General features: G+C 51.9%; 9 protein-coding genes across 19 annotated transcripts in view; 4 read left to right on the top strand and 5 right to left on the bottom strand.

The window, feature by feature from the left end:
- PPTG_20888 (hypothetical protein) overlaps positions 1–444 on the top strand; it is a gene marked incomplete at its 5' end in the record, with an annotated part of 1,729 nt that extends 1,285 nt beyond the window's left edge. Inside the window, 3 exons of the mRNA XM_008894315.1 lie at positions 3–20; positions 79–160; positions 220–444. Coding sequence (XP_008892563.1) covers positions 3–20; positions 79–160; positions 220–404 — 285 coding nt within the window. The 3' untranslated portion in view covers positions 405–444. The remainder of the gene's footprint in view (positions 1–2; positions 21–78; positions 161–219) is intronic.
- PPTG_02171 (hypothetical protein) lies at positions 437–4,526 on the bottom strand. The gene is made up of 4 exons (XM_008893190.1): positions 3,293–4,526; positions 2,807–3,221; positions 2,613–2,748; positions 437–2,535 (listed from the first exon to the last, which is right to left on the bottom strand). Exons 1-4 carry the CDS (start codon positions 4,252–4,254, stop codon positions 581–583), a joined length of 3,468 nt encoding a protein of 1,155 aa, XP_008891438.1. The 5' UTR covers positions 4,255–4,526; the 3' UTR covers positions 437–580.
- Positions 4,527–4,572: 46 nt separating this feature from the next.
- On the top strand, positions 4,573–10,529 carry PPTG_02170 (hypothetical protein). Of its 11 annotated transcripts, none has more exons than XM_008893187.1 (7): positions 4,573–4,718; positions 4,805–4,882; positions 4,949–5,106; positions 5,174–5,317; positions 5,389–7,778; positions 7,855–9,839; positions 9,916–10,529. In XM_008893187.1, the coding sequence occupies exons 1-6, from the start codon at positions 4,590–4,592 to the stop codon at positions 9,453–9,455; spliced, it is 4,500 nt and encodes a 1,499-aa protein (XP_008891435.1). In that variant the 5' UTR covers positions 4,573–4,589; the 3' UTR covers positions 9,456–9,839; positions 9,916–10,529. The 11 variants fall into 11 exon arrangements, with proteins under 11 accessions (XP_008891435.1, XP_008891437.1, XP_008891427.1 ...); XM_008893189.1 differs by having other exon boundaries at positions 4,773–4,882; XM_008893179.1 differs by having other exon boundaries at positions 7,855–10,529.
- On the bottom strand, positions 9,370–10,239 carry PPTG_02169 (hypothetical protein; the record flags this gene model as incomplete). Its single annotated transcript, XM_008893178.1, has 2 exons — positions 9,370–10,117; positions 10,186–10,239. The coding sequence occupies 2 exons, from the start codon at positions 10,237–10,239 to the stop codon at positions 9,458–9,460; spliced, it is 714 nt and encodes a 237-aa protein (XP_008891426.1). The 3' UTR covers positions 9,370–9,457.
- PPTG_02168 (hypothetical protein) lies at positions 10,380–14,561 on the bottom strand. The gene is made up of 3 exons (XM_008893177.1): positions 14,076–14,561; positions 13,862–14,016; positions 10,380–13,792 (listed from the first exon to the last, which is right to left on the bottom strand). Exons 1-3 carry the CDS (start codon positions 14,388–14,390, stop codon positions 10,537–10,539), a joined length of 3,726 nt encoding a protein of 1,241 aa, XP_008891425.1. The 5' UTR covers positions 14,391–14,561; the 3' UTR covers positions 10,380–10,536.
- A 112-nt stretch (positions 14,562–14,673) lies between these two features.
- PPTG_02167 (hypothetical protein) lies at positions 14,674–16,890 on the top strand. Its single transcript, XM_008893176.1, has one exon. It carries the CDS (start codon positions 14,769–14,771, stop codon positions 16,761–16,763), a length of 1,995 nt encoding a protein of 664 aa, XP_008891424.1. The 5' UTR covers positions 14,674–14,768; the 3' UTR covers positions 16,764–16,890.
- A 91-nt stretch (positions 16,891–16,981) lies between these two features.
- Positions 16,982–22,482, top strand: PPTG_02165 (hypothetical protein). The gene is made up of 2 exons (XM_008893174.1): positions 16,982–22,189; positions 22,273–22,482. Exon 1 carries the CDS (start codon positions 16,997–16,999, stop codon positions 19,175–19,177), a length of 2,181 nt encoding a protein of 726 aa, XP_008891422.1. The 5' UTR covers positions 16,982–16,996; the 3' UTR covers positions 19,178–22,189; positions 22,273–22,482.
- On the bottom strand, positions 19,294–22,098 carry PPTG_02166 (hypothetical protein; the record flags this gene model as incomplete). The annotated part of the gene is made up of 1 exon (XM_008893175.1): positions 19,294–22,098. One exon carries the CDS (start codon positions 22,096–22,098, stop codon positions 19,294–19,296), a length of 2,805 nt encoding a protein of 934 aa, XP_008891423.1.
- On the bottom strand, positions 22,446–26,042 carry PPTG_02164 (hypothetical protein; the record flags this gene model as incomplete). The annotated part of the gene is made up of 1 exon (XM_008893173.1): positions 22,446–26,042. One exon carries the CDS (start codon positions 26,040–26,042, stop codon positions 22,446–22,448), a length of 3,597 nt encoding a protein of 1,198 aa, XP_008891421.1.
- Between the last annotated feature and the right edge of the window lie 421 nt (positions 26,043–26,463).

The raw sequence follows: 26,463 nt of genomic DNA, 5'->3' as shown, positions 1-26,463 counted from the left end.
CAGATCATACGGCCATGGAGGTACGAGCGCTGAAGACTCTGGCGTGGCTGTTGTTTAACATAACATTTCGTAATCTAGGTGTCGCAGTATGGCGAGGCGAATTTACTCAGCCGACTGAAGAATAAGGACAGCAATGGTACACAAGCAGCGCAACGCCAAAGTAAGTGCTCATGCAGTTCCACCACTATAGTATAGTGGCTAAGCATCTTATTGGGGCAGAGGTGACGATCGACGAGTTTTTCCTAAAGACCGAGACAAAACCTGTGCTGTACTACTTACCGCTCACAGATGAACAAGTAAAGGAAATGAAACAGCGCCAGAGCCAGCAACCGGAAGGCCAGCCGCGCAAACGCCGCCATCGTGGCGGTCGCAAGAGGAACAGACGTGCACGCTTTCGACGCTAGGTACAAAGCATATTGCCAAGACAAGCTAGGTATACGATGGTGCAATCATTTGGCCGAATAATAACTAGCGTGCCATTCAAATATTGTTGTGGTCATCGGTTTGCAGGGCTGCTCGCTCTTCTCATCCGCTATGTGTGATACTTACTGCTACCGATGACGATACCTGCGTAGCCCTCTCAAAGCTCAAACAGGATATCCTCGTTGGAATATAGTACATCGTGCTCCAGTCCGATCTTTGTGTCGAGCAGGAGCGAAACGCAGCTGGTCACGTAAGCCTTGTCAGTGTTAAGGCGCTCCAAAATGCGCAGTAACGAGCGCACTGCCGATAGCAGTTCGTCTTTCTTAATGGGGTTCACATCGTGCGCGTCACCAGTTCCTCCCGCACGGCTTTCATCCGTGCAATCACCTCCAATCGTACTCGCTCCAGTGACAGCTTCACTCTCTCGCTCGATCGCCGCGACCATGCGGTGGAGATTATGCAGCAGCCAGTCGTACAGAAATCCACGAGGCTTGGCCTTCAACGCCTCCAATATCATCAGATCGTCTTCCTCGGTGGCAATGTGGATCAGATGCACCAATGTGAACGACAACTGTGTCTCTAACTGCTCCTTGTAGCGAAATTCGGTGACATCTTTCAGATCCGACGCCGTCTCCAACGCATCCACTGTAGCTCGAAGCGCCGACTGGAAGAAAGAACCGAACGCACTACGCGTTTGGGATACTCGCAACGCAGTAGCGGCACTGATCCGCACCTTGAAATTCTCTTGTTGCGCGACAGCAGTCAGCAATGCTTGGAAGACTGAGGGAGCCCACGTCACAGACGCAAGAGGTAGATTGGGGCACAGCAACACTTTGGCAATGGCGTGACAGGCATTCCATCGTACTTTGGGCGAGCCCGCATTAATCTTCCCAGCCAGCACAACCATTGCTTGTCCCAGAAGATCGTCCAGCAATGCTCGGTCCTTCGGTGTGTTGAGAGTGCGCCAGAATGGCGGGAAGCTAATCCAACGACACACGAGCCCCAACGTACGCGCTACACTTGATGCCACCTTGTCATTGTCGTTGATATACACCAGCATCTTCTCGATCACTACTTTCAATTGATACGCTGGCAGGAGCTCATACAGCACTTGAGGAGGTAGCGGTGGATATGACGTTGAGGTTTCATTCTTGGTAACAAATGAAGACGGGGGTGCAGGCGGCGGTAATGGCGGTGCATCAGTCACACCAATCGACTCTGGTCCAGGGGTAGTACAGACGTTGCCTAGCGCCCACGCAGCTCGAACACGGACATTCAAGGTAGAGTCACTCAAAGCATCCAAAGCCAGAGTCACCACACTACTCGCAAACGCACGAGTCTTGAATGTGGGCGCAAGACACAGCGATCCCAACAATCGAAAACCTGCAGCACGGACCACAGGGGAGCTGTCTTTCGGAGTTTGCAGGAAGATGCGAGTATAGGAGTCCAGACACGACACGTTCGGGCCGCCTCCATTGTAGCCACCACTCTTGGCTGCCAGTACTGGAAGTCGTCGTGGATGCTTCTTTTCACCAAGCCAGGCCCAGTCTTGAGCGGCCAACAGCGTGAAGCAAGCGCAGACACTGGCACGGACATGGTGCGATGTGTCATAGAACGCTCTCACCAAATGCGTCGCCATAAACTCCAAGCAGTCCACGCGACAGGTTTGTTGTGCGGTTGGGCTACCAGGCGCTACGCTCTCGGAAGTACTGTTCTCTCCCTTGATGTAATTTTCCAGTATCTTCACCGCTTGAAGACGGACATTTGGATCCATGTCCTGGAAAGCCGCCAGCATAAACTCTGCAAGTTTCTGCCAATTAGCACTTAATGCAGGCGAATAGTTCTTGGCAATCTTGGACAGAAGCGACATCGCCTCCAAGCGTAACAGTGTGCGTGACGAATCGTCAGGCCGAGATGCCATCAGCAAGAGCTCTTCCACAAACGAACGGCGGCGCAGAAGCCACGTACCACATGCAATAGATACATGTGCCACTCGAATGACTTCATCAGTATCGCTTGTGTGAATCATCCAGTCTAGGATCGCTGGGAGCGTTTCCTGAACATTGAGCAACGCCGACATACACGACAAGCTTGCCATCCGCACACCATGATCTAACAACACAGCAACATCGCCAATGAGTTAGACCTCGATTTTTTTTTCCATTTACAATGCAGAGAATTCATCGTACCTGTTGACGCTGCTGAAACATACAAACTTGACGCGAGCGCCTTCAAGATATCCCCCAGGCTTGGCTTTAGCTCCATCTGGTCAAGCAACGTAGCTACATTCCCATACGGGAAGTGCTGGATCACCGACGCTGTGCTCTAGTAAATCGATCGTCATTAACAATAACCTTACATTACCGTTAAGAGATTCACTTACCTTCAGTATTTGTGAAAGTGGTGCGGACTCTTTTTCGTGCTGGATACAGTACACCAAGGTGACGTGCATTTGGTACAGCATCAAAGACATTCGCTTGGGCATCGACGCAAACGGCATCGACGACGTGGGCACTGCAGCCGTCGTACCGGCATTGGAAGGGCGTCGAAAGTACATTTTCAGAGGAATCTTCTCCCAGAACACGTCCAAAAACTTCGCAGCAGTGATCCTGGCCTTTTCACTTGGGTCTGCGATGAGCAGAGTGAGCACTGATGGAGTGTTGTTAAACAGCGTCATGTACGGCGTGGTCTGCTCCGGTAAATATAGCCCCATAGACGACGTGATCGCTTTGGGGAAGTGCTGCGCAATAGCTTCCAGCGTGTACAGGACGGTAATACGCAGCCGAGCCAACAAACCGCTACATACAAGCCACAAAGTCAACATTAGGAATGGAAATACACCTTCACAACACCAGTTATCATCACTTACTCTCCGATCTGGCGTCCTCCAGTGCTACCGTCCGAACCACAAACTGACGAATCCGAGTCGGTAGGATGAATCTCTTCTTGAAACGAGAATACGACCGTATTCACGTCATTCTGGTCACACTTGAGTACCAATCCATAACCTACGACTTGGCGCATGGAGCTGAGCAGACTGGGCAAAGTCGCGACAATGCGATCATTGAGGCGGTCAAAGTTCGAGTTGATTATGGTGAAGATGCACTTCATGCTCGAAGTGCAGGCTTTCACGAGGATCCGGTCGTTCTCTCCCTTGGTCAAACTGAGCGCTTGCTGCCGAAAGTTCTCCACCACCATCCGCAATAACGACGAAAAGTAGTGATACACCTCGGGCGTCTTCCCAGCCTGCGTGCAGATGTTCGACACGCAGCTCGTAGCAGCGTAACGCGCTTCAATGTCCACACCCGACGGGTCCAAGTGCTTCATCAGCACCGCAAACAGCAGCTCGAACTCGTTACTGGCCCGGTCGGCATTGTCGTGCAGCACTTGGCCCAGTGCGCGGATCGAGTTGGCCGTATACCAGCTCGGACACGACTTGATGAACTTCAAGAAGAACGTCATGACCACACTCAGCTGAGCACATGAGAACAACACTCTCTCCCTGCTACAGCACTTCTGCACGAAACGTGTGAACTCCGAGCACAGCAGACCCGAGCTCAATGGTAGAATTTGTGCCAGCGCCGTGATTAACGCCGCAATCTCGTCGCCTCGGATGCGAGGGTTGGGCAGCGAAACACACATGAGCTGCCTAAGCATCTCCTCCAGCTCCACGAGCGTGAGCTGCAGCACGGCCACGTCGGCCTCCAGTCTTTCGGCAGTGGCCGTCCACAGTTTGCGATCCCGGCGCTGCACGCCCAAGTTCCAGCTCGAAGACGGCGATGAGCTTAACGCCGCACTCATACCGCCCGCCGCGCAAATGGCGGGACTCATCCTAACCGGGTCAAATTCGCTTGTGCAGGTCGCGAAACTTCCAAATGTGACGGACAAGAAGCGACCCGAAGCTGCTCCAGCCAGCGCTCAGACCTGCGACGTTTTTCCACGTAGTTTCTCCAACTAGCGCAGCTTCAACTGGCGTTCTCTTCGAGTACCGCGTCCCGCGACGTCGTGTCCCGATCGTGCAGCGAGCGGCCTTACTGTTCTGTAGCAGGCGGACCGACCGCCGCTTCTCATGATGCGAGCAGCTACAATACTTGTTACGTCGATGCTGATTGGTGGATAATATAAATTAATTTTTCCGCGCGCCTGCCACTTTGAATTTGGGAGTGATGGTCGCGAGTGCAGCCACGAAGGTTGACGCTGCTGCGGGGGATGTAGCGCACGGATCAACGGGTTCTTGGCATGGGAAGGATCACCTGCGTCTTTTGCCACCGTCAGCCAATTGGTATTGTTCCAAGGTACGTTGTCTTCGGTGTATTTGCGTTAAAAGAAGGATACATTTAGTTTTTTAGTGTCAATCTGAGTGTTTTGTTGTTGCCTGTAGATTTGTGACTGGGGACGGAGCGACGTCCTTGGACTGCTGTTCGCCTTTGGGGCCAAGAACAGCGTATTTATCTACCAGGTTTGCTGAAGTTTAGCAGTCCAATGAAGCAATTCAGAGCTTTCTGATCAGGTATGTCACTTGCAGGCGATGAACGATGGAGATGCAGGAGTGAAGGTCGCATTCGTTGCACAATTGGTGCGCAGCAAACGTGATCGCCGTGTGACTGCGGTACAATTTTTCACGGACACGACAGGTGAACTGCGGCTCGTATGCGGCGGAGAGGAAGGCAGCGTGCAGATCTGGTGAGATTCTGCATTGGCGATGAGGAGAGTGAGTGTTGGTAATGAGTTTTCAAGTGATTTATTACAGGGATGTCGCGTCGTTGACGATGATTGAGCAGCACAAGAAGCACAAGGCGGAGGTGATGGCTGTGACGGTGTCTGCTGCGTTGGATGCGAATTTTGTCGTAGCAGGCGATCGACAAGGAAGCATCAGCACATGGGAACGCGACGCGTATGTGAGACGCGGTTCTTACTGACCGGTGTAGTTTAGCTAACGGTATTGTGCTTTTGTTGTGACTTTAGAGGAAAAGTGTCCGTCTTTGTGCCGATCTCAGGTGACGGGATCCATTCGATGGCAATTTCTCCGCACGACAAAGCGTTGGTGGCCGTAGGATACCGCAGTGGGGTCTTGTGCCTTGTGGATGCAGCTCGAGGAACTGTGCGGCACCGCCTAGATGGTCATGACCAGGAAGTTCAATGCGTCGCGTGGAAGGCAATAGTCAACACTATCGATGGTCAAGATGGGAGAGATGGAACGTCACATCGAGAAGTGTGGTTGGCCTCATCTTCTCGAGATAAAACGATTAAGGTGTGGAAGATCACTTCGAGTGAAGCACCAGCTTTGGACCAATTGCTGCGACTTCCAACGGGAAAACAAGGAATGTCGTTTACTCAAACGAAGCAACTGTGGTTACCTGTGGCATGGAGCCTCAAAGACAAGGTCTCTAGAAAGCACTGCCTTTGGTCAGGGTCGTTTGATGGCAGTTTGTTTCGGTGGGAGTGGGATGCTGTCAAGACGGAGGCTCCGAGAGACAAGAATCGTCGTGTTTCGTGCAAACCTGCGGTCGTAAAAGGCGGCCATAATCGTATGCTCTTCAGCATAACAATGGTGTCTCCAACGTTAGCGACCGAGGGCGATGTGGTGTCCATGCTTACGGTATCGTTGGACAGAGAACTACGACTTTGGAAGGATAATGGCTCTTCGAAAAATTTAGCAGCCGCAACGTGCCTGGAGACGCTGGTTGGGTTTGGTGGCCATGCTTACAGTGTTTCGTACAATACTGAGACTGGCCTTGTAGCTGCTGGAGTAGGGGATCAGACAATTCGGCTATGGAATTTGGCTATTGAGGCGACATCTGCAAGTGACTACCAATGTGATCTGCTGTGGAAGGGCCTGCAGAGTAAGGTTACCTGCGTCCGATGGCACCCATTCCAGCACTCTGTATTGGCGTACGGTATGGAAGATGGCCGCATTGGAGTTTACAACATACAAACGAAAAAGTATACCCATTTTCGTACTAGCCACAGCAGTGAGGTCCAGCAACTCCAATGGATAGTTGTTAAAGCGAGGAAGTCGGACGGGTTAGATGATGAGGATAACTCTTTTCTCGAGAGTATAAAACAACTAGAGGCTGCACAGGCAGACGGCCAGAGTCTGGAGGAAGCGTTAATTGCTCAGGGAGGCCAGAGAGATAGGAAGGACACTGGGGATGAAGTGAAGGTGGTGCTGTGGAGCAGCGATGCAACTGGCCATCTTATCGAATCAAATTCTGATGCAGTCGACCAGAAATCTCGCGAAATTATCGACAATTGTGTCGCATTTGAGTGGGACGAGCAATGTGACGTGGTCGCCATCGGCCGCTCTAACGGTGCGGTGGAAGTGATGGAAATATGTGGAAGCACAGGAGATAACTCAGTCGTACACCGCTTTCACGAACACTTGGAGTCAGTAACCTGTGTAGGGTGGAGTAATGGTACAAATGCTAACTTGCTGGCGTCCGGAGGTCAAGAAGGGAAGCTTTTCGTTTACAACTGTGGGAAAATGAGCTCAAACGTATCACTTTGGAGTAGCGGATCGGGCGTCGCACAAGAAAACCGTCTTGTTGGCAGCTTTGATGGTCACTCCAACAAGATTACAGCCTTGAGGTGGTGCCCTGATCTAGCCCAAAATCGTCTCGCTTCTACCTCTGCTGACGGATCTGTCCAGGTTTGGAATACAACGTCGTTGCAGAGGGAAGCGCACTTCAATCATCATATTGGTCGGGTCTTATCGCTTGACTGGGTGTCGCCTTACACACTCGTTACAGGAGGTGAGGACCAAACGTTGCGTCTCTGGGATTACAGAGAACAGAAGAAAGACGCATCGCCCAAACACAAGAAATACGGGAAGGTGAAGCAACCTCAGCAAGTTGATACCGTTGCGACGTTGCCTCCTATCGAGCCTGTGGCAGTGCAAAACGGACAAGAGGCTAACATAGCTGTCTTGCATGAAGCATATGAATCCAAAGTGACTAACAGCAAACAGAAGAACAAGAACATGATGGTTTTCCATACCGAGAAGAAGCTCAACCCAGTCGAAATTGCTTCGGTGTGTTACAAGGTAGCTGGAGTGGGGCATGAAGCGGAAAAGAACCCGGTTGACTGCCTTCTAGCCCATATTGATCGAACGTCACTTAGGGATTTCTTCACTTCTGAATCCAAACGCTTCCGTGATGAACGAGAATGGGAAAGTCTTGCCAACACATTATTGATTCAAGGTAATATCATTGAAGCGCTACGGGTCGTTGCCAAGGAAGGGGCCTTGACACCAACGTGGCTTTCGCACGCTCCGATGGGGGGCATGGATGTATGGCGAGAGATGACAAACTTGTACGCGCACCAGCTCGACGCCCAAGGCGACAAGAAGGAAGCAGGTTCGTTAATCTCATTTCACACTGATATTAACTCATGCTTAACCAGTGCTGCCGTTTTGTTAATGGCTGTGCGCAGCTTTTCATTTTGTCAGTATTGGAAAGATTCGAGCTGCCGTTGCTTGTCTAGTGAGTGGTGAGGCTTACAAAGAAGCCCTTGCGCTCATTCGATCGAGATTGGGGCCTAATGATCCACTGCTTCACGATACATTGTGGAAATACAGTGACTTCCTTACCAAGCGCGGTCGCCATGGAGAGGCTGCCCTAGTACTTCTCAACATTGATTCAGTTAAGGCGAAGACCCGAGCAATTCACTTGCTTGTGAACACTGGTGACATTTCGTATATCAAAGCTGCACTGGACGTGCTGTTGGCTTCGGTTCAAAGCCAAGCTGAGGCTGCGGAAACGGATCAAAAGACTGATAGCGAAGAACTCGCGTTCCCCGCGAGCTTTTTCCTCTCAATCGCAGGAAATGCTATCGCGAAGTCTCATTTCGCTGTTGCCGAAACCGCGGGACAACTGCTTCGATCTCGACTGGCTGGAACCTCATCAGCATCTCATCGCTTGACGTGGTGCCTTCTCTGTATTCTAAAGAATCTGGATGAACATCAGTTGAGGCAATGCAAGCCTGACGCTGTCAAGGATGAAGGCGTGACTAACCAAGTCGACAACTTGCTGTCAGACGCACCCGCAAGCGCTCGCGAGTTTTTCCAGTTCTTGACCAGAATACGTGAAGGCGATGAGAATATTTTTCGCTTGTACTCCAGGGTGGTTTGCAGTAATGTCCTTGGCAACATTCAAGAAGAGAACCTGAAGCGGTGGATGGTGACTCGTACCAACAAGTTCTGGTTTAAAGTACTGAGTGCATGTCGGAGATGTGGCTACTGGTTCGATGGCGACGGGGAAGCTCGTATTCAAGAAGCGCAAGATTTGTTAGTCGAAGCAAACTGCTTTAGCGACATCAACACAGCGTCTTCTCAGCAAGGGACTGATAATACCATTGCGTTGTCGCTGGTGATGGCTCAGAAGATACTGCGCTTTGTGATCGACGCGATGAGTACAAGTTTTATTGGTGCTCTTGAGCATATGCGCGAGGTTTTCCAGCTTCTGACAGAAGACGAGATGTCAAAGGAGACTGACGAAACCAACACAGAAGGAACTACTTCTCATCAAAGCGTTAGTGACCTTCAAGTGAATGTGATGACACTGCTGTATCCGTGCGGCTTTGCATCACCGAATGAGTTGCCACAGTGTGGCGAGCTTGCAGAAGAGCATCTCGATACACTAGTACTGTGGAGTTCTATGCTGCTTTCACAGTGCAGAATCACTCTAGCTGCGTCAGTATCCACAACTAAGAGCTGCACCGATGACAGTGAGCAGAAGCTAGAGTCGATGATCCGATCATTGCTGCACCTGCTTAAGATCGAGCTCCTAGATGACGAAGCTGCAATACCCTCGAACCGAGGCTTAATGGATCCTAGCAATCAAGCGCAAATCGAGAAGCTGATGAGTGAAGTTCTGGCGGCGATCCGTCAGCTGCCAGACGAACCTGCTATTCTAGAAAAACGCACAGACGATAGTGATGGTGACGAAGGTTTGTCAAGCAAGCAAGCTCTTATAATTGACGCGAACGACATGCGATCGCGTCTTACATGGAGTGAGGACAAAGTGAACCAGTAAGTTTAAGAAAGCTTGGCACTCGCACCATGTCCACCACTGAGGGCTGCTTCTAGCTCTTCAAATGCCTGCTTCTGCAAGTGCTGCGTGTTGCGTAGTCGCTGGATGAGTTCAAGTTCCTGACGTTCCATCTCCTGAACCTCCGCCTCGTGCCGCTGCGCTTGCTCTTCCTCAGCACGAAGCTTCTCCAAGGTTCGTTCCCGGTTGTGTTTGTCAATATCTTGCTTGTGCATGATCTTCTTGACGCGCAGCGCTTCCTTCTGACTGGTGATCTCTTCTTTGCGGCGGATGACGTCCATCATTTCGTCTCGCTTCTGTTGCTCCATGATCTCCTTCCAACGCTGTTTGTCTTCTTTAAGCTGAAGCGCTTCTCGTCTGTTGGCCTCGGTAAGTTGCATGCTGATCTCTTTCTTCTTTGGAATGCTGTCTATGCTTAGCACGAGCTCACGTTTGGCCTGGATAGAAGCTTGCGTCTCGCGCTCAATCTCCAAGGCAAGTTCTTTCAGCATGGCTTGCGCTTGGGCGTTGTCTTCTCGGACTTTGAGAAGCTCAGCAGCACGACGTCGGGTCTGCTCGATCTTTTTCCAGGCCTTTTCTTCCTCAGCCTTGAGCAGAGCGATGCGGTTTTTCAACATCAAGGCATCCTTCGACGCTTCTTGTCGTCTCTAAAGACACCAACAAATGAGGGATCAGTACCATTGATTGCCTAGCAGTAGATAATTGTTGTGCACACCTGCTTGGCTTCTAGAAGTCGACTTTTCGGGATCTCCGTAGCAATATCCGCCATGTTGATTGAAGCGATGTCAGCGCTCTAGCAAACTGACGAAAAGTGGAGACCAGGTAATTTTGGCCCATGTTCACAAGATCAGAGTAAAATTGGCCAAGATAAGAACACGGACAACGGCAGAAATACACCGCCACACTGGATTAGTACCGGACACGGAAGTATATTTTATATGTAAACTAGACGCGGAGGTCGAGGCCTTGCAGACAAATTTTCCACTCGAGTCCTCGTTCTAGACACCGCTGTCTGCACCTTTATCACCAAAAACATGGCATTCACATTTGCCCTCCCAAGTATACACTAGTTTGCGACCGTGAATGATTCGTCCCCAATGCCGCCGTCTACGCTACTGGCGTCGATACTGGCCGCGTACTTGCTGGCGAGCTCCAGGTCAGCCTTGAGCTGCTCCATACCCGAAGACAGTAGCTCCCACAGATCGGGCGTCTGGCCCTGCCCCGCAGCAGCCAACTCGTCGTCTTCCGGGAGATCCGTGTACTGCGACAGCTGCTGCGTCAGGCGATGCGCACGCGCCGACAGCACGTTGTTCTCGGCCTGCAACTCAGCAAGCTTCACACGGAGCTCGTCGTGCGCGTTCGTCTCCTCAAAGCGAGCCTGCGCCAGCTGCTCCAGCTCGTCCCTCAACACGCCGTTCTCATGAGCGATGCGGTCGATCTCGTCGCGTGCTTCCTGCTCCACGTGCCGGGCGAACTCCTGCACACGACTGACCTTGTCCTCACTGTCACGCGACAACTCCTCGCAGTACGCCTTGGATTTCTGCAGTAAGCCTTCCAGCTCACGGTTGGTTTCCTCCAGTCGCTGGTTCACAAGCTTCTGCTCTTCTGCCTCCTGAAGCAGATGAGCCTTCTCGTCGCTCAAGCCACGTAGCTGGCCAATTTCCGCTTCAAGAGAGTTCTTCTCCTGTTGAATAGAGTTCAGCTGCAGGCGGATCTGCTCCAGTTCGTGCTGAGAACGCTCCATTGTTGTCTTGGCTTCATGCTGGACCTGGCGAAGACGTTCGCACTCTGAATTCAGCTGGGCCAATTGCTGATCCGAAGCCTGTTTGTCTGCCTTGTAGCGATTGACGAGATCCTCCAACTGCGTCACCTTAGCTTGGCTGTGCTGTGCTGCTGCAGCAACCTCGGCTTCCTTACCCTGGAGAGTCTGAGTAGTCTCGGCCAGCTGACGTTGAACGTCCGCATGCGCCGCCTTGAACTGCTCGAGCTGACCACGTGCCGCCTGCTGCTGCTTGTCAGCTTCGTCACGCATGCCTTGAATCTCCGACACCAGCGAAAGGTTCTTCTTCGTCAGCGTCTCCACCTGCTTCTGCATCTCACTGTGCTCCACACGCATAGCATTCATCTGCTGCTCGGCTTGCATTGCCTTAGCACGAGTCTGTTCTAGCGAGTGAGACAGATCGTCATTCGTGCATTGGAGCTCGCTGGTCGAAGTCTGAGCAGAAGAAAGCTGCGCTGTTGCCTGCTCATACGACACCTTCAGTCTCTTGTGTTCTTCCTCAGCAGCGACGCGCTCCGAGCGAGCAGCTTGCAATTCCGCAGCGATTGCATCCTTAGAGCGTACCGCCTCCTGCAACTGCTGGTTTAGCGACTGCTCCAGACCGTGGAAGTGGCGAACCTGCTGCTCCAAGCGTGCGATTTCACTCTGAGCACGCTCTAGCTCCTCGCGGGAGGCGGAAGACTGCTTTACATCCTCCACAGACTGCTGCAGTGCCACACTCTTCTCTTGTTCCGCTCGCAACTGAGCCTGAGTCTTTTCCAACTCCTCCATGGTGGACTCGAGGTTAGTTTGGAGTTCGTACGAACCTTCCATGTTCTCCTGAGCCATCTCCTGCAAGTTCTGAAGCTGCTGCTCCAGAGACTTCTTGTCATTCATCAGGCTGTTTACGATACCTTCAAGCTCCTGGATTTTCAGCTGAAGCTCGTGGACGGAAGCCTGCGACTGGGTCAGTTGTACAACAACGGCGTCCTTCTCCGCTCGAACCTGGTTCAGCTCGTGCTGAGTCGCAGCTAGGTGTTCATCATTCTTCGACGCAGCAGCAGAGATACTCCTCAACTCGTTCAGTTCCTGTTCCAGATTCGCGTTGACAGCTTGAGCTTCAGCAAGGTCATTCTGCGCCTTAACCAGCGCGTCATGCGTTTGCTGCAACTGGTTTTCCACACCACCCAAGCGTTCGACATCGCCAGCCAGCGTCGAATTACTCGAACGAAGCTCCGCCAGCTCCTGATCCTTGGCGTACAGTGCTTGGTCTTTGTCCGACGCATCAGTCTGAGAAAGGCGAAGCGACTCAAGTTCTAGCTTCAGAGTGTTCAGTGCGGCATCGTCCGTTTGCTTCACTTCCAACAGCTCGTTGTGGGCAGAGTGGAGACGGTCAAACTCAGTCGAGAGAGCGCTGTAGTTCTGCTCCAGATTCGACACATGCTCCGCCTTCTCATTCTCAGCACGACGAGCCTCCTGGAGCTCTTGTTCCAGCGCTGCGATGCGCTCTTCCGGCGGGGGCTTAGCAACCCCGCTCTCCTCCTGCTCATCGTCACCTTCAGACTGCACAGACGACAGCATCTGGTACTGCTCCTCTAGCCACGCATTGCGATTGTTCAAGTGCAAGTTCAGCTCCATCGCCTCAGTCAGCTCGCGTTGAGCAGTTGCAACTTGCTCCGTGAGGATACTGATAGCTCCACCATCGCCACCAACCACCACAAACTTGTCGTCGTCTTCACCCGAGGCCTCACCATCGACCATTGTGCGGCTTTCAGCTTCGGCCTGCAGCTCCGCAATCTCCTGATTCTTCCGGTTCAGCTGTTCCTGCAGCTCCTCAAGTTGATTTTCCAGCTCAGCCACCTTGTCCTGAAGCACAGTCTGACCTGAGAGCGCGTTTTCTCGCAGCTCTGCATGCTTGATCATCGTCTCCGCCGACGTGAGTGCGATCTGCTGCTTCAGGTCCTCATTAATCTTCCACAGCTCGACACAGTCGTGCTTGTAGTCCTCCAGTTCCTGCACTTTTTCCGTAGCAATATCCTCCTGCTCCTGTGCGTGCTTCTCCAGAGCTTCCAACTTCTGTTGGCCTTCATCCTTCAGTTGCTGCAGCTTCTGCTCATAGTCTTGGGTGCTCTGCTCCAATTGCTGTCGCAATTCCTCCACAATATTTGCGTCCGTCTCACCTTGACTCTGTACCTGCTCCAGACTCCTCTGCATCTCAGCAGTGGTTGCTTCAGCTTCAAGCAGAGCCTTCTCCTTCTCAGCCAAGGACGTCTCGAGCGTCTCCTTCTCCTCCTGGATGGACTTCAAAGCGCCGTCCTTCTCCTTCAACTGCTCCTCGTACTTTTCACTAGCAGCCTCACTCGCCACTCGCACGGCGTCAGCAGCCTCTTGTTTCGCTGCTTCGCGCTCTGCCGTCAAGTCCTCAATCTGCTTCTCGTACTCCTCACGGAGACTACTCAGCTCCTTGTCCTTAGCGGTCATCGCTGCCTTCATCTCCCTCAACTCCGTCTCCTTCTCCTGAAGTTCCGCCTCCAACTGCTTCTTCACAGCAGCCAGCGCATCACTATAAAACAACAATAAAAGTAAATAAAACACTCCATAAAGCCCCAAATCAATCTAACCTCCCACGTACCGCATGTCAGTGACGTCCTGTACACGCTCCATGAGCATGGGCTCGGAGTTGTACTCGATCTTGTACTGGAGCTGCACGTTCTGGTCCTTGAGGTCCTCCATCTGCTTCTCCAGGTCCGAGATCTTGTTCGTCAGCAGCTTTCGCTCCTTCTCCATCTGCAGACGAAGATTAGCTTAAAACGTAGTTAATTATCTACATTTACTCGTAATCGTACCTGATCAACCAGCGTCCTCTTCTCGAACTCGTGCTCGCCCACCTTAACCATAAGGTTATTCAGTCGCTTAAGTAGCATGGTCATGGGCGTGTCATCGCCCTCCCCACCCGTTTTCTCAGGCACGGGGTTAGTGCGTCGGGGCTGAGGCTGCGGCTGAGGCTGAGGTGGAGGCGTGGACGGAGTTAGAGGCTCAAGGGGCGACGGCGTCACGGGCGGCGTCGAGTGCTGCGGGGATGCAGGCGTCTTGACGGGACCGCGCGTGGGCTGCGCAGAGCCCGCATCGTCCTCGTTGTCACCGAAGAGAACGGTCCACATGGTCGGACGTTGAGTTGCTGTAGGGCCGGAGCGGACTGATCACAGCTCGCCTCCTTCCTTCGGGGCTTGCTTGCGTGTAATGCGGAGGTGCCACGAGCAGACGGCAGGCGCAGTTTTACTGGAAGTTTGTATGGGTAATAAGAAACTACGAAAACGACTATCGTATCCCACTCGAAAGTTGCAAACTGATTTTAGGGTTGCGTGGTGCACATACTGTAGCCATCATAATTTTAGTGTGATGAACACAAGTTATCAGGTGTACCATATACGAGGTACACTTGTCCTGCGCCAACCAAAACGCTGTTGTGTGAAAGGCTGCTGCCAGTCGTTGATTGACCGGAAGCTCGTGAAGAACTGTAGCAGCCTACGCTCGTCAGGATGGTGGTGTACAACTTTAAGAAGATCCAGACGGTGCCGACGGCCAATGACTTCATCGACATCGTGCTGACGCGCACGCAGCGCAAGACGCCGACGGTGATTCACCCGACGTACGCTATCTCGCGCATTCGCGCTTTCTACATGCGCAAGGTCAAATTCACGCAGCAGACTTGCCAGGAAAAACTCAGCCAGATCATTGACGACTTTCCGCGCCTCGATGACTTGCACCCGTTCTACGCCGATCTCATCAACATCCTGTACGACCGTGACCACTACAAGCTCGCATTGGGCCAGGTTAACACGGCTCGTGCCCTTATCGACAACATTGCTAAGGACTATGTGCGTATGATCAAGTACGGTGACTCCCTCTACCGCTGCAAGCAGCTTAAGCGTGCTGCTCTTGGTCGTATGTGTACGCTACTTAAGAAGCAGAAGGCTTCGCTTGAGTACCTAGAGGAGGTGCGCAAGCACTTGTCGCGCCTTCCCTCTATTGACCCCAATACCCGCACACTGCTGGTCACAGGTTTCCCTAATGTGGGTAAGTCGAGCTTTATGAACAAGGTGACGCGCGCCGACGTGGATGTGCAGCCCTACGCTTTCACAACCAAGGCTCTGTACGTGGGTCACTTGGACTACAAGTATCTGCGTTGGCAGGTGATCGATACCCCTGGTATCCTCGACCACGCTCTTGAGGACCGTAACACCATTGAAATGCAGGCTGTCACGGCGCTGGCTCACTTGCAGGCGTCCATTCTGTTCTTTATGGACATCTCCGAGCAGTGCGGCTTCACCATCGAGCAGCAGCTGAGTCTGTTCGAGAACATCCGTCCGCTGTTCGCCAACAAGCCATTGGTGCTCGTGTGCAACAAGATCGATCAGATGCGCTTCGAGGCCCTGTCAGATCACCACCAGAACATGATTAACACAGCCGTGGAGGAGACCAAGGCCAAGTTCTTCACCATGTCGAACCACTCGGAGGAGAACGTCATGGAAGTCAAGAACTACGCTTGCGATGAGCTGCTTGCTCACCGTGTGAACTCCAAGGTGAAGGGCAACAAGGTGGCCGATGTACTGAACCGTCTCAGTGTTGCTATGCCTGTGGCTCGTGATGACGTGAAGCGCGAGATCTCCATTCCCGCCAGTGTCATTGCTGCTCGTGAGAACCCGAACAGTGTGGCGCCGCGTGTGCTGCTTAAGGACAAGATGAACGCCAACGGGGGTGCTGGCGTGTACTCGTACAACTTCAAGGAGCACTACAAGGGTATGCTTCGCAACGACGACTGGACTCAGGACGCCATCCCGGAGATCTGGAACGGCAAGAACATTGCCGATTTTGTGGATCCGGATATTCTTAAGCGTCTGGAGGCTCTGGAACAGGAGGAGGATGAAGCTATGGAGAACAATGTTCCTATGGATGACGACGAGGATATGAGCGATCTGGACGATGAGCAGAAGGACAAGCTGGCTCGTATCCGGGAGAAGAAGGCCATTATTGTAGCTGAGCACCGTCAGAACAAGAACAAGAACCACACCACTGTGTCTCGCAAGGTTCGTGCTAAGCTTCGCACTCTCACGGAGACCAAGAAGGAGCTGGAGGCTCTTGGCGTGGATACCAGTCACATGAAGCATGCCGAGGCTGTGGTGGCCAAGAGGAAGGCTGGTGACGAAAGCCGTGGACGCAAGCGCGAACGCGAGGACATGGACGTGGACATGGAGGATGCGACCGAGAGCTCCGACCTCCGTGTGCGTGCTCGTGCCAAGTCTGCAATGCGCTCCAAGTCGAAGAACCGCTCACAATCTCTGGTCACCCCGCGCGATCAGGCTGGTTTCGGCGACGAGGCTGCCATGGCCGCTGCCAAGCGCGCTACTCGGTTCACGCAGCGCAAGGCTGCCAAGATGGGTCGCGCTGGCGAAGCCGACCGGATATCGGTACCGAAGCTGGCGAAGTGGCAGAACTCGGGCAAGCGTGGCCAGGGCAACACGCACTCCCGTTAAGCATAGACATAGGTTCTTCTACCTTCCTGATTGCGCCGTGTGGTGGAGACTCAGAGAGGAGGAGCTTGTTTTCTCCTCTCTTGTGCTTGTATCCGTTTCTAATACAACTGCTTACTTAGACAAACCACGCCTTGCACTCGCTGCTTGTCATTGTGGATCCACTTCAACATTACACCAATGCTACACCAGCCACACCAGCTCTACACAATCAAAATAGTACTACAGTACTGTACATGCAACTAGACAAGCCCGCGCGCAAGTTCCGGCCGCTCTGGGCGCTCCAATATGCGGTGGCAGTAGCAGAGCGCGAGCCAGAGACTGGTGTGCCTACCAAAGCTGTGTGTCTCATGTGCCGCGCCTTCGAACGCGACGAGACAGAGGGTGCCAAGCGCCGGAAGCGTAAGACAAAAGTACAGTGCTTTTCGCCTCCTTGGCGTCCTGACAATATGCGGCGGCATCTGGAGCAACAGCACGCGCTGCGCTGGGGACAGTACAAGGATCTGAGTGACGAAGATAAGCGCCGCTTCTTTCCAACCAATTTAGCCATCTCCACACGGCCACGAGTCGATACAGTGGAAACCTCAGTCGAGATCGGTGACCAGCAGGTGTCAGAGCGCAATACAGCGGTAGTGGAAACGATGAAGCGGTCGAGGACGTTCCTGGTGGATAAAGACATTGTGGATGAGCTACTACGGGGTATAGAGGGGGATGACGTTGAGTTTAACGGTTTTGAGATGCAGGAGATTGAGTGGATTGAGGTGGACGACGAGAATCTGGACGAGAATGAAGCGAGATATGCTGTCATAGTGGACTCTGGGCTAGAAATGAACATTTGCGTTAAGTATGTGGCGGGTGGCGTGTCGTTTAAACAAGCTGCGGGGTTGTATCAAGGCGTGATGGAAGGGATCTCGGCTACGGAGAACGGACAATGTACAGAGAGACGAGTGATGAATCTTTGTCGAGTTGCGTGTGCAGTGAATTTGCAGAGGTTGAGAGGTATTCTAAAAGGTAAAGAGGTGTGGGCGTTTGCGGTGGTGCTGGAACTTTGCAACTGTGCTGGCTCCTCTTTTATTGATGTTCGAGTGCGATTTGAACACGGCGGGGAAATTCATAGTGTACACTTGATCGGAATTGTGGTGCTGGATGAAATGATGACAGACGAGAGTGTAGACCTAGTGGTGAGATATCTTAACGTCATTGCACCGCAGTGGAGAACGAAGCTGATTGGAGTTAGTTTGCTAAATGATCGGTGTGGGTGTATGGAGAGAATTATGAACCGATTGGCTGCAGAATGCGAAGAATCTATCTATTGTGACTACAGCCTTTCAAGTAAACTCAGTCAACTGATGCGCGAGGCTTGTAGACTCATCTTGACTGCAGAGTTTACTAATACCATGATCGCTCTGGTCAGCCATTTACGGAGCCTGAGGGCATTAAATTGCCCCAAATTGGTTGAAGGATCGTGGGAATCCACTGTAAAAGTTCTTCAATGGCTCGTGACAAATCAGGCGTATGTAATCGAGTGCTCGCAGCAGTCTCAATACGTTGGCTTCCCACCGCCAGAGTGGTGGATACTTGCACTCGTGCTTACCAACGTGACTGGCCGAGTGAATAGTATCCTACAACAGTTGAGCAGTGGCAAAGGACTTCCGCACGATCGTCAACATCTTATCGATCTGATGAATCATCTCTCCATGATGACTGGCGCGGCGGGTCCGTTCATCCCCTCGGAGTTTCTTTCGATGTCTTGTGAGGATATCGTGATCGGCTCGTTCTCGCTGAATCCTGTGACGACTACTACGTTCCTCAAGTCTCAAGGAAACTTCGCCAACAGCGCAGTTGATTCCTTGCAGCCGGATACTTACGAGGCCTTGGTGAATGTCACAAGCATATTTGTACTTACTGTGCTGTCAAAACTCAGTCAGATCATCGCTGAAAATAACAACGATTCCACTGAATGGAACCGGACGATCTATCAAGTGCCAACATTCCTTCCGAATACGCTGTGCAAAATGAGACACCAAGATTTTGTTGGGATTATGCAGCAACAAAGGATCCGCCTGGAGAAACGTTTCTCAAATGAAGAGATTGAGAAAATCGAAGTTCAACATCGTGCTTTACGCAATGCATATTTATTGGAGAAACGTGTGAGCGATGAGATCGATCGTCTTTCCGACTCTTGTTCATTTTCGGAAGGATGGCGAGAAGGAATAATTGCTGGAGTGGATTGTCGGGTGCTCCGATATTTTTGCGGAGCTTTGGCGGCTGCGGCTACTAGCTCAACGCCCAGATCGGAGGACTCAGAGTTTATGTTGATCAACTGGTGCAAGATTCCGTTCTCACAGTCGATCACTGACTTTTCTCTGGAAGCAATACTACACGCTCAGAATTATCGTTCCTGGCCAAAGTACTAACGAACAACGCTTCAGTCCACGAAGCCTCCTTTGTGGTTAATGAACGCCTGGAAAAGTCTCAAACGAAGATCGACTATGAAAATCTCTATGCAAGGCGATGCCGTTAAGCTATGAATCTACACGGTGGATTCGTTGTCGATGTTTGGCATGGATTCGTTTACTGTCTCCAGGTCGTGATGAGGGTATCTAGCCGCGCGCACCTCATTCTCTTGGCTGCGCATCTCGAGTACTGTTTGTTTTACGTCTCCACTTTTGTCCTCCCACTGATCGTTGGGGTAGATCGTCAGATCCAAGTTCTCCGACACCTCTTTGAGGTGCGATACATCCCCCTCTGAAAGATTCTTGATCACGACGTTTACAATGTGGTCATAGCGTTCCAGCAGCATGCCGAGGTGGTTGGGCATGTCAGGCACCGTCCGCTCGATGAAGAGCGAGATCGCCAAGCCGACTTGCCAAACAACGACGAAGCTGAAAGCCTTCACTGTTCCGCTGTAGTTCTCGAAGAGGTCTGACGTCCACAAGATAAGCGCCGCGTTCGTCCCGACGGTTATGTACGTCATGAAGCGAAAGATGTAAAACCACACGCCGATGCTCTTGGCTGGCTCGGGGAACGGACGACGACAGCCAAAGCAGAGCTTCGATGCGTCCACATGCACTTCCACGATGTTGTTCACCAGTGCTAGCAGAGGTGTGAGTGGGAAGGCCACGACGAACAAGTTGTGGAAGCCGAACTGAATCGCCAGTTCATTATAGTCCTCGAAGGCTTCGTTGCTCTCGTACGGTGCGAGCTTCGCTTGAGCTTCGATCAAGTTATGTCCAGCTTTCTTCTTGTCCTGTTCCTGTGTCTTGACCTCAGCGTAAAGCTGGTAGCGATACTTGAGGTACGGGATCGCTACTTCTGTTGTATTACCTACCACGATGCGAACGAGGAACAAAACCAACAGCTGATCACGCAGCTCTTTCATGCAGTCGTCACTATACAGACAAGAATCTTCCACTTCCCGCTTGATGAACGCGATGTAGAAGAAAGAAGCGAACGAGTTGCAGAACTGGAAGAGGAACACCTTGATCGCAAGGTAGTTTTCGTACTCGACGTCTGTGCGGTGGTTTTCCAGGTCGTTCAGCTTACGAGCAACGAGTCTGTAGACCATGTTTAGAATCAAGATCTGGATAGCGTTGCCGACAGTCACAGCCAGCGTCAGTGGCGTTCGGTACTTGATGTCGACGTTCCGAAGATTGTCCCTGTCGTTGATGTAATGCTTCAACACGAACAGCCCAACCAGCGCAATGATGACAATTCCTACCATGAACGTCACGACAGTGATGGACACGACGAACCAGCGGTGTCTTTTTGCTCGGCTCTCGTACGTTAGCTCCTCTGCATCGGTGACTGGGTTGTAGCTCTTGGTTCCTCGAAACTGAGGACGATAATGGAAGACCTCGTTGTACCTTTTGCACCCCCATAGCGACCCGAGAAGACCATTCTTCCGCTTCCAGAACTCGGAGAACATCGACGACCAAATGACCACGAAGATGGCGAAGGCGATCAAGAAGTATCCCCGGTTATTGTTGTTCCCTTCATCATCTTGTTCTTCTTCGTAGATTATCGTGATAATCCCTGCGATGGATGGAAACAGCAACATCTTCGTGTAGAACTCGAGCCACGCGAAGTAGAGCGCGATCTTCTCTCCAAAATAGTACCGGATTTTGTGGAGAGGCTGGTACAGCATCTTCATGTTCAAAGCCCACGTCGCACGCAACTCATCCAGCGCAGCTTCATCGTGGAGTGCAAACATTTGACTCTTCAGATATCCTGCATCCTGCAGTGCATCCAAGTTAATGTGTCGATCCACGATACCCGACGCGAGACGAATGCGGTCCTTCTGGGTAAACAATGTCTGCTCTCTTGTCCCACCCCAGTTTATCGGATAGCGGCGGAAATATGGCTGGAACTCGGGCTCGTAACGGTAATCGGCGAATGGAGCGAAGTACGTCATCGGGTCGTGGTGTATCGAAAAGATGGACGTCCAGAAGCGACTCCACGCGGGTTGACTGTGGTTGCTGTCATCTGAGAACATGCCGTCAGCTTCTTCTCGGTGTCCCCAGCGACGAAGAGCTTTACGAGTTAATGGGTGGATCTCATCGCCGCGAGAGATAAGAAATGGATCCAGCTCCGGTATATCCGAGTCGTTGACGGTGCCCCGTTTGTCTCGCAGGAGAACTAGAGACTTTTGCCACGCATCAGCACCAATTTCACGCCGCAGATCCGAGATTTTATCTCTGTGGAGCATGACATCGAACGGCTTGTTGCTCAGTTGCAGTCGGTAGTTGGTGCGATCAGCCTCCACACGCAGATCATCGTTCTCTGACTTCACCGACATGATGATTTCGTCTCCGTCAACACTGAGAAACATCCTCGTAGTGAGACCACAAGCGAGCTGCACGCGGCGAGAGATGGCAGTGGCCACCAGTTCACAGAAGCGACACTCCGTCGTGGACTCGGTGGAGCCAACAAACTTTTTGTACTCGGCTTCGAGTATTTGCTGTTCAATGTCGAATCTGTCGCAATCCCCGCCACCTTTGTGTGTTTCCACCATGTCATTTCCGTGCTCGTCCAAAAAGCAGCGTGCGGTTCGAAGTACGCGCTGGAAAGGACGATGACTGTGCTTTGAGTTACTTCCAAGAAATAAAGTGACAAACGCTTGCATGGTAAACAACTCCGGTTTCTTGAGTTCACCACCTTCACGTATCGGGAAAAGCATGACCAAGTCGTTCTCGAACATGGTGTTTTCATACGCATCCGACACTGCACCAAATCTGTGAAAAATGGATGCAGGTTTACTCCTCGGCGAGAGTTCGACTTGGATCGAATGTTCATTCACTGCCGTCTCAAGACCAGCATCTCGGGCATCCTCATCCATTGCGACCTACTGTTCCTGAAACCTTGTTCTCCAGCGGTTTGAAGAGTGATATAGCGTGCATGGCTTCCATTTAGTTGGCTCAACTGGGAAGGTGAGCATCATCTCAAGCACGCATCGAAAATAGTCGCTGTCATGATGCTACATGTTCTCATGGCACTTTTAAATGTACTATAGGTCGTGCTGGACTCGGATGAAACGCAAGTTATTTTAGCGAATTGGTTGCTGCTATTGGCGTGCAACTGGAGCAACTCGTTGAAATTTCTTGGCAGAATGAGGTAGTAACATTGGAATCCTTTTTGTGCATTTTGTCACTTTTTAGCTCGCAGTTTTCAATTTCACTTCGTGCCTCACCACTCGTTTAGCATATCGCTGTGATTGGCGCCAATATCTACTGTCCAAATTGTGTCCGCTTTCACCAGCTTCGTCAACGCACTCCGGTCGGTCTTACCTGTCAGCGGCTGCTTGCTTGGATACGACAAGATGCTAATCTGCGAAGGCGCCACATGCGCCACCTCTTCCACGTCGTAAAGGAACATGGCACATTTCCACTTGACTTCGTCCAAGCCTCCACTGATGGAATCCAAATTCAGCTCCATCTTCCGCACTTCCTCACCAGATTGGCCCTTTCGTCGGAGATTCACAAATCGCGGTCGGTGCCTTGAGCTTCCGAATGAAAGGAATTTCTTCATCAGTCCGCCATTACTACTGCTACTTGAAAGAGTTTGGCTCCGGGTCCGACTGTCTGGTGCTTCAGAGTCGCTTCCACTGCTGTGTCCGGTGTGATCACTTCCTTCCGACCCTCTCTCCTCTCCAGTACCACGATTTGCAGCGTCATCATTGCTGTTAGTGAACGAGAATCGAGCGAGCTTCTGAACCGAGGCACCGGTAGGAGTGTCTGCGCCTGCGTGGTCACCTTTACTGTCGTTGCTGCTCGGACCATGCGCTGCTGTTGCACCTCCACGTGATAGAAGGTGCCGCGTCGTGGAAAATAAGGACCCACCACGCGAACTGGCCTGCTGCTGAGCAGCTTGCTCGGCAATTTTGGCTTTGGCAGACAGCGCAGCCTGCTTGGCTATCCGCATCATGGCATCGTTCACCGAGCTGTGGAACAGTGCGTCTTGCAATTCCTTGAGAGCAGACCGCATGCAATCAGCATCACCGGAGGCAGCATACCCGATATACGTTTGGTGCTTTTCAGAGCCATGCGAGAAGATGCCGTTCTGTCGAGCAGCCTCTTGGATCTTCTCGGACAGCACATACTTTAAATACTTGGATGCACGCGTAGTCTTCGTGCACAGACGCACACGCTCCCCGCTATCGTTCGGTTCTGGAGCAGACAATGAAGACTGACGACCGGTAGCAGCCACGATGGAGATATACTCGTCCCACATGCTGCGAAACACGTATTGAATAAATTCTGTTGAAGAGTCTTGAGCAGCATCTGCGTCGTTCACTTCAGTTGGACTATCGGGTTCCTCCACCGAGCTGGTCGGTATAGGTTCTGTTGCGAATGCCTCTTTAAAGAAAGACGACAAGTCTGTCTTCGTAAACGACGGAACTGACATGACCGAGGGAGTTGCTTCCACAGAAGTCGGGGCCACAGCTGGGGCGAAGTCGCCAAAACCATCGTCGTTCTCGCCAAAAGCTTTGTCGTCAGAGCTCTGTGTAAAGTCACCGAAGTCGCCAAACTCGTCGTCATCATTAAGCTCTGTGCTCTGTGCAAAATCTGCAAAGTCGTCAGCACCAGAAACAGGAGTAGATTTTCCAGCAAAGTCTCCAAACGATTCGTCCTCGTCCTCAAGCAGCATGTTCTGTACTGGAGTTGGCGATGGAAAAGAGCCCCATGGGGACGCGTCTGGGATAATAGTAGCGCTTGTCGTAGGTGCGGCTGCTTCAATTCCTCCAAAGCCGCCAAAATCATCACCTTCTTCATCATCACTTGCCTTATCTTGGGTTTCTTCCGTGAGCGTTTCAACCGCAGCACCCTCGTCGAAGTTATCGGAGCCAGCAGGTGCAGTATCAGATACAGATGGTGACGCACTAAGCGAATCGTGGCGAGATGATGACTCGTCTGATACACCACTGCCCGATCCAAAGCCAGCGCTTTCGAGACTTTCGATTGTTGTTGGTGTGGAGAATGTAAACGGGTCGGACGGCTTCGTTTCGGAATGATCGGCTTTTTCTTCTATCGTAGACTGCTCCGCAGCTGACCAGACGACTTCATCAGTAGGCGATATTGGGACACCAGCATGGACTTCGTCATCGTTTGTATCAGCTATAGGGGAATCCTCACTCTTTGTGGCAGCAATCCCCTCAATTGCCTCGGTAAATGCCATAAAAGATGGACTCTCAGACTCAGCAACCGCAGCCAGTGAATCAATAGCGGGCGCAGCCAGCTCCTCTTGTGCGAATACATCATCGGTCACGACATCGTCACTGTGATCTGAAGTACCCGGTTCTTGCCAATCATCGTGGGATTCTTCCTTGGATACTTCTGCCTTTGTTTGGTCGATGATATCTGGGCTATCGCTTCGTTGCTCAATAGTGACTACAGTACCATCCGTTAAGGGACTCTGGATTTCTTCGTTCTTGTTTTCAGCAACCACCTCTTCTTCACACTTGCCATCATGACTGCTTTCCCCCTCCTCTGTATCTACGGCTGGATCAGCCGACGTATTCCATGCAGCCAGAGCCTCCGCCAAAGGCACCTCCACGGGTGCGGCTAGTCCTGCTTCTGCAAACGGATCCACCTCATCAGACTCTTCAGCAGCAGACGCAAACCCCACGAACTCTTCAGTCATCATGAATGAGCTGCGCAACGAAGGAGGAGCAGACGAAGGCGACGGAGCCACACTGGAAGTAGCCCCCGCCTCAGGTTTAGCAGATATAAATCCACCAAACGACGCGTGCTTTTGAGCGGCGTTTTCCATCGTCCCAACCTTCACGAAAGAAGAATTCAACGAGCCGAAAGATCGCGTTGTACGCTCAGAAAACGGGTCAAGCGGTGATGCCGTAGACTCAGGAGTAGAAGGAGAAAGCACGGGAGGTTTCAACTCCTCGTGCATCGAAGCGAACGACCCACGTAACGACGTCGGAGCCGATGAAGACGTCGTCGAGTGTGGCGGCGTCGCTGTCAACGTGAAGAGCTCATCATTGCCGAACGCCGCGTTAGTCTCACTTGTCTCGTTGCTGATACCAAAGAACGGGTCGCTTGAGGCTGGTGCCTGAACCGGAGAGAACGACAGCAAGTCTCCTACTGAAGCCTCTGGAGTAGCAGCAGCAGAAGTTGATGGGAACGTTGCGAACTTCGTCGAAGGCGGTGGAGGCAGCGCAAACCCGCTCGGAGACGATGCTGTCCTGCTAATATTGCCCGATGCACTACCCACGGACGTCGACGACATTGACAGTGGGTTGGTCTCTGTGTCCTGCGTCGAGTTGCCCCATACCAAGTCCAAGATCGCTGATGTTGCCGACGATGTAGATGTCGGAGCTATAGTGCCGGTTGTAGTGGACGTGTGACTCTGGAACTTCTCCACAGTCCCCGGCTTAGGCGCTGCAACCTCTGGAGAATCTGTTGCAGCCCCCAGGCCCCCTGTAATGTCCGCAAATGGGTCGACCTCGCCGCTGATAGATGGCAACAGCTTCGGTGGTGCTGTGGACGACGCTGGGGCTGTTACAGGCGAGAACGACATCAACGAGGAGCTGTCGCCACCTGCAGAGGGAACATCACTCTGTTCTTGACCCATGAAATCCCCGAAGTCCGCCTCGGCACCATACACGTCGCCAAATGGGTCCGAAAGACGCTCTGCCGCTGCGAAGGAGCCGAATTCGTCGCCTGCTGCCTCATTTGAGCTGTGATTAGCCTCCTGAGAGGGCGGGAAGCTTGTGGAGCCGTCGGAGTGACCTGTCGGCGTGCCTATGAAGCCCGGGGACGCTGCCATCATGATACCCGCACTCCTCGTACGTGGCGTCTATATCGTAGTGCTCCCCCCAACGGCTCATGAAGTGACTCATACTGAACATAAGTGCAAGCGGTAAAAACTATGATATGTCTAGAAACTGTGATAGTGAATAATAGTAAAAATGTTGGTATGCTGGATGATGGTAGGGTGGATTCTAAAATTCTAGACTAATTTTAGAACTAGTGGAATTGTAAAATTACTCCAAAAAGCTTTTAGAGTAATTTTACAATATCATTAGTTCTTTTTACCTTATTGGGGCAAAGCCCCCCTATAATGTAACGTTCTCTTATTTAGAGAGACAACTACTATTTTTACAGGAGTATTTACGAAGTATTAGGAAGAGGGCTAGGGTAGATAATTACAATCAAACCGACTAGGGACCAGTTTTGGCGAAAAATACTTG

This window comes from Phytophthora parasitica (assembly GCF_000247585.1).
Source record: "Phytophthora parasitica INRA-310 unplaced genomic scaffold supercont2.2, whole genome shotgun sequence".
In the NCBI taxonomy this organism is placed as follows: domain Eukaryota; phylum Oomycota; class Peronosporomycetes; order Peronosporales; family Peronosporaceae; genus Phytophthora; species Phytophthora nicotianae.
Note: the sequence above shows the minus strand (reverse complement) of the source record. Positions and strands in the feature narration are given on the sequence as shown.